The following is a 13,690-nucleotide window of genomic DNA, read 5'->3' as shown; positions in this document are numbered from 1 at the left end:
GAGCCTCTTTCTTTGTGCATAAAGCACTCTTGCCAAAGGGAAGCTCTAAGCTTCAAAGCTCTGTAGGTACAGAGCCTAACAAAAAGAACCTGAGAGAGTCTGAGACAAAGTCTCTTATCCCTTCCAGCAGCAAAGAGGTAGATGCAGAAGTGCTTTCCATGTGGACTGAAAGGGGAAATTTCGTGGGCAAATCCTCATCAACTCCTTATGTTGGCAGCCCTTTATGCAAAGCACTGGAGTGTTCTCATGGCTGCTGCCAGCAGGAGAACGAATCATTAACAAAGACTAGAGCAGTTGGATACCCTGGTTAGGCTATACCTGGCTTGTAGAATGGGAGCTTGACACCCATGCTAATGAATCAAGGTAGCATGCATTCCTTAGGTAGAAAAAAACAAACAAACAAAAAAAAAAAAACAACAAAAACAGAATTTTGATGCAGCTAAGTGAAAGAATAGTGATTAAAAAAAAATATCCCCAAAATCCCTAAACTAGGCAGGTTCATCTTCAAAAAGGAGAAATCTAAGTTAAACATGGCAAAAGTACATTGTATCAAAAAGACATTTTTACGCTTCTCTTCATTCAGCTCTTTGCCCTGTAGTATAAGGGCCATTTGTGCGTGAAAAGTCTTGTTGGTCATCTTCATCCAAATCCAAAATGTCTGGGATATCATCTGACTCTGAAGACAGGTCTGTAATAGTGAAATCTGGAACCTGCATAGGAATGAAATTTCAATCAATTTAAAAGTAAAACTAAATAAATTTGTGCAGTACTCCTCACTGAAGTCAGGAGACAAAGATGCCCAGCATCTCTAGAAATCAGACCCAAAATACTGAATACAGAGTGAAATATGCTCAGTCACATATGAAACACAGCATTAAGACAGACCAAATACTATGCAAGATGTAGATCAGTTGCTTGGGAGACAGGATTTTATAGTAGAGAGAGAACAGAGCTGAAGTTACTGGAGTGTATTTAGTGAAACTGGTGAGTGGAAAATTAAGAGAGGAAGTTTTTAAACTTACTTTGCCTTTCTTCTTTCCTTGGGAGCAATAGGCTATATACAAAGGAACCTGCCCTGAGGAGCTTGGTATGGATTGCTCTGCACTGCTCTGCCTGCCTACCACATCAAACCTTTCCTGAGAAAACAAATATCTGGAATTTGGCCTCTCTTTTAGCTGCATGTATAATATTCTGTACTGTTAGGCAGCGCCAGAGACATTAGTGGATACATGGACGTTACTTCTAAAAATGTTGGCTAAGACACTTAGGAGCTTAAGTCCCAACCCTTAAGTCCCCTTAGTAGGACTTAGATTACTTAGGCACATCTGAAAAATGGGATATACTTGAGCAATTTACTCATAACAAGAAGATTTTTGCCCCAAGTGAAAATTACTTATATCTATAGTTTGACTCATGGTTAGCTTAAATGTTGGTGATGTGACATACTTGGAGCCAGGCACAGTACCAGCACATAATGCTGGCTGCATGCTGACAGGACTTTGGTTCTGCACGTACAAAGAAGCAGCAACTTGAAGACACTTCTAGGAATTTGTGTCACTTAAGCTCAGTGCTCAATGGAGAAGCAGTTTTAATCCATTCCCTAACTGCAAAACACTTTGCTTATTACTTACTTTTATGAAAGATAGTATGGAAGACAAATCTATGCTTTGCCTGCTATGAAAACATGTCAGAAGAACAGAGAACACATCAAAGGATAAAGGGATTACTGTTTTAGCTACTGGGTTGTAGACAGCACTGAAGCACTGAACATGAATCACTCAGTTCCTTAGACAGTAGGTAGTCATAGGGCACCAGGAACTTAGAAATATTAATTAAAATATTACTTAAAACTGAGCTTCAGAAGAATTTAAGCAGCATGTCACCTATCAGGCACTAGTGTGAATACAATGAAATGCGTGGACCACTTTTGAGAAGGTAAGCTTGATCAATGTGAGATCAGTAATCTTTGTCTCCTAAAGAATCAAAAGGCACTAGGAATGGGCAAAACACATCTTTCTACCAGCAACAACTATCTTGCATCTTTCTGCTTATGGCAGTTCACCTAAAAATTTAATTACCACACTTGGAGAAATCAACAAGTTTTCCCATTATCAGCACATGACCCTGTATTTCATACTGCAGTATAAACAGGGATGTCTTAACAAGACTTAAGGCCAAGTAGTCCATATGCAAATTCATTTGCTCAAACAGATGGTTTAAACAAGTTGTTTTGTTCTATTTCTACACTAAGCAGGACATTTGCCTATGTTCAGTAACCATGTCTGACCAGTGACAATTTTCACTATATCCTAGGTTTAAGACACTTTCATTACTTATATCCATGTTGTTCTTACCGACAACAGGATAATCACTTTAAGTTTGTGGTTTCTTCATCTCCCTCATGCACACATTATAAGCAGCTGACTCCTTTAATGTACTAGTAAGATGTTCATAGCCATGAAAGAAGTTCAAATTCAAGCATATCTGTCAGCATCAAACAGGGTTGATGTCAATATGATTTATCTCAGTTTTGAACATGCTAAATTTTATTAGAACAGCATATTCTGACATCTGCAGCAGTCTTACTAAAACAATGCAAAACCATTGGTGTTACGGGCTTACTTAGGTAAAGGACCTTCACTTCCATATCACTTTTCACAGTTGATAGGAAGTTGAAACAAACAGCAAGTCCATTCTTGCAACAAAGAATGAGGCCAGATAGGACTCTTCTTCATGCCATTTCTCTGCAAGATGCAATTAGATCATTTATACAAAATACTGCAAAACTTGCAGAATCCTTGCATGGAATAGCGCAAGACATACTTCAGTGTTTTGCTGTCTTCATATACAATATACAGGGTCATATACATATACAAATGTTAATGTCAATACTAGCTTGACTTTAGATTTATCCATTTTTTCTTGCTTCATGTATTTTTAGAACTGAGCCACTAGCAATTTGAGAGATCGTTCTTATTTTGTGCACTTTCAGAACAAGCACTTATTTTTAGTCATTGAGACTGTATCATCCAAAAGAAATAAAATTTCCATCTTAATATGGAAAGAAATACATTTGACAAAACACTGTGCACAATACCTCTGGCAAGCTGTTGCATGTAAGACTTTCGATCACGCAAATGACCAACAGATCATGCTTAAAAAATAAGTTAGATTCCATTTTCTCTTTTTAATTAGATGGCTTGGGTAAGTTTTCGGATGGGTTTTGGTTGGTCGTTTTGTTTTTTTTTTTAATAAAGATAATTAATCAGTTGTTTGCAAATCTTTTCACCTATTTTACTAGCTATATAGTATTACTGTTAAGTTGCAGTTTGGAAAAGATTATTGCAAAAAAAGTCAATCTCAAGGAATGGGAGAGATTCCAAAAGCTTTCCACCTTTCTTTCGTTTGAGGCAAACTAGCTATATCCCTGCAACTCCAGTCCTTACACAAAGCTTGTAATTTGGATTTGACCAATGTCTGTGCCGCTATATGATGTTTGTGAAACTTTTGTACCACATGGAACTATTTACAAATGCTTATATTTAAAACTTTTGTAGCAAAGGATTATCAGCAATGATAGAATAATAGTTCTCTGTTAAATGAGCCTGGAAAGGGAAATTTCAACCAGCATGAATGATTTTTGAGTGATGTCTTAAAGAGAAACAGGAATTTTCTGAATTCTAAATAGAACCTAAATAACCTTACCAGTGATAATTACATTAGTATTCTAACCTTTACCATCCCAATTTTTGTGTGACTAGCAGCCTTTGACACTTTGTTCCATTTCATCTACTTTATCTGCCTTGCTGCAAATAGGATCAACTATTGCCTATAATTTTCAACATACCTGGTCTTACCTTTTTTAAAATGTTCCAGAGAGACTTCACAGCTTTCTAGCCCAAGCTACATCCTCAAAAGTGTTTTTGGACTAAGAACAAGCAAGTTTCTGTGCAGTATAGCTGAGCTGTTTGTTACAGGCAATTACAGAGAAACAGGTAAGATAGCAGGAAAAATTTATGAGCAGGCTCTGCTCTGTTCATATCTTAGGTTTTCCTCCTTCTATTTGAGAGTTTTTAGCAATTAGCATGCCCTTCAGCTTCAGTCCACTGTGCCAAAAAACCCCAATGATGGCTTTGGAAGGTGTCCACCTCATTGTTGCCTCCAGCAGGCATTTTAATAGTCACTCTAACTGTGCTAGAGAAAAATACTAAGTTTTGTCTGTAGACCTGTAATTAAAATAAGAGTCTAGGTATATGCTGTACTAAATTACCAGCTAGAAGATACCCATGCAAGCTACAGTTGCAATTCAGTTTAAACATTCAGTTTATAACAAACCACTAACATACTGATTTGCTCTTATTCAGCCCTCTTTTCCTCCAAAGGAGGGTTCCTAATTCTATTGGGGGGGAGGGGTGTAGAAACTTACACACTTTCAGGGAGGGGGCAGGATCCAAAGAAATGATGACACACCACAATAGCTTGATACAGGAACCCACATACAGCATTTTGGTACAACAGGCTATTAGCCCAACCATTAGGTAAGCATTTAACCAGATATTCCTCTGTCTGCAGCCACCAGTTGTAGGTCAGCTGTCAGAAGTCAAAGTAACTTTTACACAGAAGTCACCCAATAGTCCATGGTGAGGGAGAAATTATTTGAAGGTCTATGCTGATAACATTTTTCCTTGCTTTCTACTTCATCTGCTTGCTGACATTTAGTAAAGCTAAGGGAGTACAAAACAGTAGTGCAGCTTAAGGAAGGAGAAAGATGTATTCTCTTGCATTAATACTAAATGGTGCTGTTTATTTCTCAGTCCTCAAAAGACAATGGACAGTTTGAGTATCTTATTTAATTCATCACCTCAGAATGAAGGCCCACAGCCTTCAGATCTTAAAATACATAAGAATGGGAGTTCCCTTCTTTCAACTGTCAGCTGCTCCCAGAGCCAATTAGTCCCACTCTGTTCCTGAGCACCTCTACAACAGTGGATGCACTCTACAACTTTGATTACAAATGGAGATAAAAAGGATATTCTCTGGCTAGACTCATTCAATACTTAAAGTAAACAGAATTAATTGCTGAAAGAATTCCAGAAGTCTTAACTCAGGTCCTAGCTGGAAAGGGGTATCTCACCATCTCTTGTTAATTTCATGTTAACCAGCCCCCTTACAAAAAGCAAGTATTTAAAGCTGGAAGTTACAGAATCTTTCTCTGTAATCCTTATTACAATTGTGTTTAATATTGTGCTTAAAACAGTCTTCCTAACACTTCTAGACAAACCCTGACTTAACAGCTAAGCAAGCCCTGTCACATTAGGATAGATTATATGTAATTTGCTTTCATGCCCACATTGTGCCAAGTGGAGGTATTGTTCCACGTAGCAACACATCACTAGGTGACAAGCTTCCTCTGAACTCCATTTTTGCTTCACACTATTTGGTGACCTCTTTGAAAATGATGGCCAGCATTGCTACACTAAATGATTGCAACTCAAAGATGCACAGGGTATGCATTAACAACACAGACACAACTTACGTGGACAGCCTTAAACCAAGAAAGCTTATTTCTTAGTGACTGCAATTCTCTTCCAGGGGAGGGGTTCACAAGATTTATTGAGGAACAATTCCACCCAAGTAGCTGAGTGTTAATGTACATTAGTCACTCAAGTTCAAAAGAAGGTAAATAGGTTTAAAACTGGTGTTTGCAGCTGAGGAGTGCATACTGTTTATAGGGAGCCAGAAGCCAAAGCAGGTAGCCAGCAGTCTCATGCACAGAACACCTACTGCAAAGGCAGGACAGGATTTTTTTTGTCCATATCCTTCTCTTCTCAATATTAGAACATCCATCAGGTCACAGCTTAGGTCATCATTTAAGGTAGGCAACAGCAAGCACCAAAAAAGCAGCAATAAAGCTAAGACTGAATGGAAGGATGCACAGGAACCCAAAGGGAGGAAGTAAATGCTGCAGCCATACTTTACCTATCTATACATACACACAAATACATTATCAATGCGGTCTACTTCATTTGCATTTTAAGCTTGCTTTCTGCTGGACCCAGTTTGAAGGAGTCACAGAAGAGCAAGTTACATTTGTTTTAAACAGCACTGAAATGGAGACAGACTTTGGCTACTGAAGCATTTATTACTAACATACAAAATGAATTACAAAAAGATGGCTACAAAAAAAACACCACCACACACAACAGCAGGCACCTGGGTACAAACAGCATGAATCTTGTATTTATACTGCATATTAAAAACATGTATTGATAACAATTTGGTCGGTCACTGGAACAGGCTCTCCAGGGAATTGGTCACAGCCTCAAGCCTGTCAGAGTTCAAGGAGCATCTGGACGATGCTCTTAGTCATATGGTTTAGTTTTAGGTAGTCCTGCGAGGGGCAGGGAGTTGGACTTGATGATCCTTATGGGTCCCTTCCAACTTGAGACATTCTATGATTCTCTGGTTGGGTTACTATGTTATACAATAGTAAAGTTTATATAGTTAACACTGTCACAGCATTTAAGTAACTCCAGCTGACCTGTTCAGAAACCCCACTTTTAGCTTCGGATTTCTGCACTTGCAGAACTTTTGTCATGAATTGTGTAGCAGTAGAATTTGAGACAGTCAGATCCATAATAATCAAACACATGATTTGCACCAAACAAGGAATTCAGCATACTTAGCTAGACTGCAGAGCTTTTAAAGGCATTTCATAGTAGGTAAGGCTTTTATGTCATTCTGGTACAGATTAAGCTACAAATCAGATGCTTTTAGCTATGGTAGTTTTCATTTAGACTAATGGTATTAATACCATTAATAAGCATGGTGAGGTTTCTTAACTTGACAGACAAACAAGGCATCTTGACAACAGTAAGCTGCTAATATTTAGGCACTCAAGACAGTTTGAGTTTTTAGAGTGTCTTAACTACACAGGACAATACAGCCCATGTGTAAGCATGTCCTTTCTCTGTATCATTGCCCTACTCATATGTTTATGGATTTTTCTCCAAGGCTGTTTTGACAGTTACACTTGGTAAGGCCACTTGTTTGGTCAGTCAGCAGAGTACATGCATGCTATGCAGTTTATTCAACAGTGTGTTCAGGCTGTTTGTCTTTCTGGCTGGAAATTTTCTCCCCTTCACCTTTGCTCTCAGCATGCTGAATGCCAGGCAGTTGTGGGTAAAAGGGACCTACCAGCCAGTTGAGCGGCGTGTTGTTAACAAGATAATCCATCACATCATCCAGAGACTCCTTCATTTTCTTCAGCTGCCCTTTGCTAGTGGTAAGAAAGCTGTCTGATAATTCTTGGAGGGAGGATGCTGACCAAAAGCTCTGGTAGACATCACCTGCCATTGACCCAACACTGTAAACCTGATCCTGCACATTCTGTGGCAGCCCCTGTAGGCTTGAGACCAGTGTGAGGCAGGTGGTCTGAAGCTGCTGAGTGAGGCTCCGTGCAATAGCTAGAGTTCTTGACTCAATATGCTGGAAACAAAAAGCATAACAGCACATTAGTATCTCTTTATGACTGTAGCAGCTTTATGTTGCTTAAGATACATAAAGCAGCAAAGTCCAGAGGGTATAAGCAAAATAAAGCTATAGCAGATAGTGAAACAGGTCTTAAGTCTGAAGACTCAGAGACTTGAAAGTACTCGTTATTTCTTCAATGCTCAAGTACTTTGTGGAATAGAAACATTGGTAGCTTCTACCCAGCGACAGATAAACAAGCTCTTGTTTCAACTCTGGATAAGAAATCACAGCAGGTAAGTATATTCTAATCAATGAATCACTGTTTAAAGCTACATATAAGACTCAGTGAGTCTGTGTCTAAGACTGCTTTATGCTGACAAACTGTTATTTCTGGTCTGGCCACATAAGGTAAGCGAGTCCTAGCTGATCCAGATATCCATATCCCAACACAGGTTCACACGCTAAACAGGATAAGCACTCTCTTGAAGGGAGAACAAACCCCAGAGTGTTTGCAGGAAGCAGCCTCTTAAGAGTTTGGGTGTCCCCTACTTTTCATAGCAGTCACTAGTCAGCTGCCCTGAGCTTTAGCATTCAGATTTCACATCTGCACATAAGCTTCTGTGCTGTTAGGATGCTGCACACTTTGGGGACTGTTAGTTTGCCATTACCTGTGCAGTATACAATCCATTTATTTCTGGTTTACATTTACATCTATTTACCTCAGCACTATGCAGTTCACCACCATCATTTTGGCCTGTATTTTTCTTCCATTCTACCCAGGATTGATAAAGCTTTTCCTGAGCATCAAGAAGTTTCTGATTGGCACTATTCATGTTCTTTCTGGCATACTCGATCTGAAATAACAGCCAAATAAGGAAGTAAAGCAAAGAGTCCAAACAGTTCCATTAGAGCTATGCTACCTTACCTGCTCTGCAATCTCCTTTTTAAATACTTTTAAAGTTCAGTATAAAAGACTTTTGGGAATATAAGAGTGTGTTTCTTCTCCTCAAAGAGGAGAAAACTGGAAGCAGTTTTGAGATGTTGTGTAGTGTATACCTCTGCCTCAGCTTTTTCCCCCTTCCCCACTAGCATCCTACACAAGGATTTGAAAGTGTATAGAAGGCCATGACTCTTTATGCACAGTTTGTCCTGTACATAGACATACATTGTTAGGATAAGACTACTGAAGTACACAGGAACACTCAGAGATACCCACAGCAAGAAGAGCAAGCCCATAAAGAATCTGACATTATTAACAAAAAGGACTTAAAGGACTGAAGTGTTTCTACATTGCAAGACACTTTCTTCACTGAATGAAGTCTCTATCAAACCAGCACTCTAAAACAGGAATAGCATTTTAAACATGTCAATTCTGTTTCTGCAGTGCTTAAAATTACAAGCAATTGCTGGTTAGTTTACAACTCAGCCTGATTTAGGACCTCTCCTGAATGGTGGTGGAAAGCTCTGAATGGGAAGTGCTTTATATCTAGAAAATGCATTTAGTCCAAGAGCACAATTCCAGTTTTCCTATTCCTCTTTTGGCTGTTTTCTGCACTCTAAAACTATGCCAATATTTGCTTTTTGTACCTCAAGTGAAAGCTTAAACTTACCAGACTAACAGTGTGGTGGAGCTGCAAGATTGTCTCCTGGCTTTTCTGTTTAGCATCTCTAACTTTGTTTAAGGCTTGTTGGTAGGCACGTGTGCGGACCTTTGAAGACAGGGATCCCAGTCTAACGTAGTAGCTTGGCTTCTGAACTCCAACTTCAAAACCTTCAACTTTTGCAGCTTCTTTCTCTAGATATGTAGAAAGGAAGCAAGTTGACCACTGGAAGAAAACTTAAGAGGTATGAGGCAGTTTTATTTGCTTCATAACTGCTGAATACTAGACATGTTTAGTAGTCCTTCAGCACCAGGGTAGGCTGATAGACCACCATTCTTGGAAACCCTTATTTTCACTCTGCTCCCTGCAAAGAAGATGCTATTACAACCAGCAAGGCAAAAGGCAGTTTGGGAAGCATGTGCTCCCTCCCCAGTATGAGTAAGTAATAAAAGAATGGTTGCTTGCTTCTCTCCAATACGAGCATTCCAACAAAATCAAACCTTGAATTGGTCTTACCTAGTTCTGCTTCTGTAAGTGGGAGATACTGGTCTACAAGGGTCTCCGATTTAGTGAGAGCACTGTCCACTCCACTGCTCACCATTTGCACCACACGACTTCCCAGGACAGTGTTAATGCTGCCATTGACAACTGACTTGGTCATTTCTACGCTGTCTTGCATTGCTTCTTTAGTCTTGCCCACAACTCCAGTGATGGTGTGAGCAACAGTTTCCTTGGCACCAGTCACAGTGGTTGTTACAGCTTCTCTGGCTCCAACAACTACATCCTTGGCATTGGCGACAACCTGCCATAGGAAACATGTTGATTCGCTAAATATTTTCTAGTGAGAGCTGCATAATCCAGGAAATATAAATATATGCTAAAGATTGTACAACTATCAGTTACCTAGGAGAAATTCTGCCCTGAAAACATATGTACAAAACATAATATGACTGCCATGCAGCCTTCAGCTCAAAACACTTCAGTGAATGTAATCCAGGCACTATTTGCTTCACACTGAGCAGGAAAGAGACAAGAAAAAAAAAGAAAAAATGCCACCAGTGAACAGCAGCTATAGATAGATGTGTCAAATGGTGGGCAAATTTAAAAAAAAAATAACAAAAAGAAAAAAAGAGGCTTAATGGCCTCCCAAAGGCAACAAACAATTCTACAGAAACACCTTTCACTTCCTTATTGCTTCTGAGCTGTGCTTTAGACATGGCTTATTGAAATCTGTCTCCCTGTATTTTTAGTGGTAATAGAGAAGAGGAAGGGTGTATAGCTCTTCTGCTTAGTCTATGTACATGGAAGGAACTTACCTTGTCAGTGGGTTGATTCAGTATAGGCAGTCTCTCTTCAATTTTGTCTAGACCTATACACGCATAGTTGTTGGCAACTACAACTATAAAAGAAATTACAATAGTTGATTTTAATTTGGGTTGTTTTTTTCCTTAGTATAACTCCTGTTGAGAATTTCTCTTGTAACAGAGCTCATGCAACAACGCTCTTGAAGTAGTTTCCTCCACTTTTCAGGGAGATCTGAGGCAGCAAAGCCCAAGAACAAGGCAGGTTTACAGTGCCAGAAAAAAAAGCTCACTTGCAGGCAGAGAAAATCCATTCGATACTTTACAACTAACTGTTAGAACAAGATGAAGCACCTGGCCTTCTGCCACTTCATGAAACCAGGCTTCTGGTTACAACAGCCTTGTGACACTGCTGCCAAATTTAACCGCAAGTTGTTCTCAGCAAGAGAAAGTAAAAAACGTAGCATTTTAAACTAGGTGAAAGGTGAGGAAGGTGTTGAGCAAGAGACTACGCAACCATCTCACATATCAAGAGGAATCAGTTTAGTATTACGAAAGCTGGAAACTACTTTGGCTCTGGATTTTTTTTGTTGTTAAATCATACCCATCTGTAATCAGTTACTCAACAAGCCAGGCAACAGGTTCAGTCAGCTACCTGAAACAGCACTCCAGACCAGCACGACCATGCTAAACTGTAAGCGCATCTGGATATACAAAGCAATCGGTTGAATTAAAGTTAACAATTCCATCTTTGCCTTACTTTGTGGTTCCAGTTTCTGGATGATAGGCATAGCACTTGTCACGGCTACTGAAGTAATCGTCTTCACTCCTTTCTCTGCTATCTCACATACTGACTTCAGATAAGGATGGTTATCCTTTGTGGTAATGTAAGCTGTGGACACCATATCATAGGTGGAGCTCACCAAGGGAAGGTTGACAACCCTTGATACAATGTTCTGTTTAAAAGAGAAACAGGTTAGTTGACTCCTATTTTTCTGAAGCAGACATAAAAAACTCTGGGGCTAACTCAGATGTACCTGCTGTGGATCAATTGCTGCCAATGCCATTTTTCAGGTCTTGAATCTTACACAGCCTGTGAAAGAAACATATCTGAGTTACAGCATCCTCATATCCACTCCACCTAATGACCAGACTTTGAAACCAACAACCCTTTTGTAATCAACCCCATTGATCAAAGGGATTAGGATGTTCAATCTTGCATACAGGAATTACGTTTTATTATAACAATTTATAAATCCAAAACTTTGTTTCCCAATTACTTTGTTTGGTTTAGGCAACACAAGTAGGGCACATGCAAGAAACAGGCTCTGAGGTACAGCAGTTCATTGCAGAATTACCAAAGAGTTACCAACTGATGGATTAATTTGTTTTTCTAGAGGAAAGAGAAACACTTGGGCTTATCTGTTGAGCCAGGACGAAAAAAACACTAGCCAACAAGTCACTAAAATTCTGGTTTAGGATGTCCAAGTCAGATGAAGAATCCACCACCAATATCTTTAATCAGATTAGATCTTCTGTTAGCATACGGGAGTCAAGTTTGAAATTTGAGTCACCACTGCTGTCCAAATCTCAAAAACACATGGCAGATTGAAGCGAAGTGCTTACTTCAGTGACCTCAGCTCAATTCTCACAAGTCATTCCACTAAACTCACAGAGTTTATTATCTCTAATGCCATGCCTGATGCCCATGTAAGGCATTTAGCATTCCTCTGACACAGAGCACAGGACTTTTCCACTGCAGAAAGTAACTCTCCTTTAAGCCAATTTAGACTTACTTATTACCCATCCCATGCTGAAACGGGCTGCAGGCACCAGTCATTCAACAAGCCTACGCTACGCAATTATTTTCTAACATGTATTCCCATGGAGAAAAAGCTAGCAGCTCTCCCCATATGAACCCTATAAAAGGAGAGGGGCATTGCAGTACCACATAAGAAGAACACACAGAAGTGCACTGTCATCCTATGCATGCATGCAGGCGGAACTAGATCTGCAAGAAGCACTTTTTGCATTGATGGTTTCATGTGACCCTTAAGTTCCAGAAAAACCTGCATAAATGAAAGCACAGAAAGGCAAGCTAGAGGTCAGTCCTCAAAAGGACTGTGGTTTTCAAGGCTTTCTGCTATGTTTCTTAAAAAGCCAACAGCTGCTTTCTTTCTCATATGTATGACAGTATCAGGAGTGTGTTAATATTCTGCCTGGGGTCAAGTAAAACCTTTCCCCATTACATAATGGGGAACAAGGACAAAGGCATGCTGTTAACATTTTACAGGCATATTTGCACATATTAACACACACGTGCCATAAGGTAATGCCTGTAATGAGATTAACCACTGTACATGGAACATACAAGCAGGTTAACAGACAAGGGTTACAACAGTAACAGAGAAATTTTCCTTCCACCTATCAAGTATTGAAATACCCCCAGAAACATGTTATGTTTCTCACATAGCATTACAAGTCAGATTACTTAAGAGTACAACTTAATTTCACTCTGAACCTCAAAGCATACTGTAGAACAGGAGAAGAGGCTAACCCTGCAGAATCTGGCCTCTGAAGGAAGAAGGGCCCTTTATAAGGATTATTCAGTATTTGCAATGCGTCCCACAAGATCCAGCCACACACTGCATGGGTTTGAATTTTAGTCACTAAAATAAGACAGTTAAGTCTGTCAAATTATTCCTGCTCGTCAAGACAGGGAAGATCGCTAGGATCTTGTGGAGTTTCAGAGATCCCTTGAATAGTTTCAGCTCTGGCAAAAGCGAGATCCACTTCACTGGAGCAAGTAAGCGAGATGCCCGAATCAAAGCCCACAGTACAAAAGCGTTTCGGAGACAGCAAAAGAGCCTCAAGAGGAAAGTGAATAAACTAAGCCACGAATTTCTTTTCTACTTTCCCCCCTCGCTAGGGAAAGAAGTTAAAGACCAGAAAGCAGCACCAAGAGCGACGCAGAGGAGTCAAGGAGCTTGCCCCGGCTGACCGCGGTGCCCAAGGGAGGAAGCCGCCCCAGTTTTCAGGTGCCACCACGGCCCTCGTCAGGGATGGGGCAGTCCAATGCCTCTCCCGGGGCCGGACAAGCATCTCGGGACTCTCTGGTCCCGGCAGTGCCCCGAGCGGCCTACCGAAATACACCGGGATTTGGGCCGGAGGGACCGCAGGGGCGATGACGGAGGCAGCGGGGGCGGCCCCGCGGCGAGCCGCAGACGGGGCCGGAGCCCCCGCCCGCTCCGCTCCACCATATTGCGGAGTCAGCCCAGCGGGGCGAGCGGGCGGCGACCGCTCCCGCCGCCGCCG

The 13,690-nt window shown here is 40.5% G+C and overlaps 1 protein-coding gene across 4 annotated transcripts in view; it reads right to left on the bottom strand.

The window, feature by feature from the left end:
• Positions 1 to 439: 439 nt before the first annotated feature.
• The window catches only part of PLIN2 (perilipin 2), a 13,313-nt gene continuing 62 nt past the window's right edge, over positions 440 to 13,690 (bottom strand). Inside the window, exons 2-9 of one of the 4 annotated variants that reach the window (XM_010564469.1) lie at positions 11,413 to 11,468; positions 11,136 to 11,331; positions 10,391 to 10,473; positions 9,591 to 9,876; positions 9,084 to 9,268; positions 8,193 to 8,327; positions 7,198 to 7,488; positions 440 to 710 (exon numbers count right to left, since the gene is read on the bottom strand). In XM_010564469.1, coding sequence (XP_010562771.1) covers positions 576 to 710; positions 7,198 to 7,488; positions 8,193 to 8,327; positions 9,084 to 9,268; positions 9,591 to 9,876; positions 10,391 to 10,473; positions 11,136 to 11,331; positions 11,413 to 11,442 — 1,341 coding nt within the window. In that variant the 5' untranslated portion in view covers positions 11,443 to 11,468 and the 3' untranslated portion in view covers positions 440 to 575. Of the gene's footprint in view, positions 711 to 4,131; positions 4,195 to 6,411; positions 7,489 to 8,192; positions 8,328 to 9,083; positions 9,269 to 9,590; positions 9,877 to 10,390; positions 10,474 to 11,135; positions 11,332 to 11,412; positions 11,483 to 13,690 lie in introns of those variants that run through there. The other 3 variants (XM_010564468.1, XM_010564471.1, XM_010564470.1) reach the window with 3 other exon arrangements.

This window comes from Haliaeetus leucocephalus, unplaced genomic scaffold (assembly GCF_000737465.1).
Source record: "Haliaeetus leucocephalus isolate CR32 unplaced genomic scaffold, Haliaeetus_leucocephalus-4.0 Scaffold180, whole genome shotgun sequence".
Classification (NCBI taxonomy): domain Eukaryota; kingdom Metazoa; phylum Chordata; class Aves; order Accipitriformes; family Accipitridae; genus Haliaeetus; species Haliaeetus leucocephalus.
This window is presented reverse-complemented; position numbering and strand designations above follow the sequence as displayed.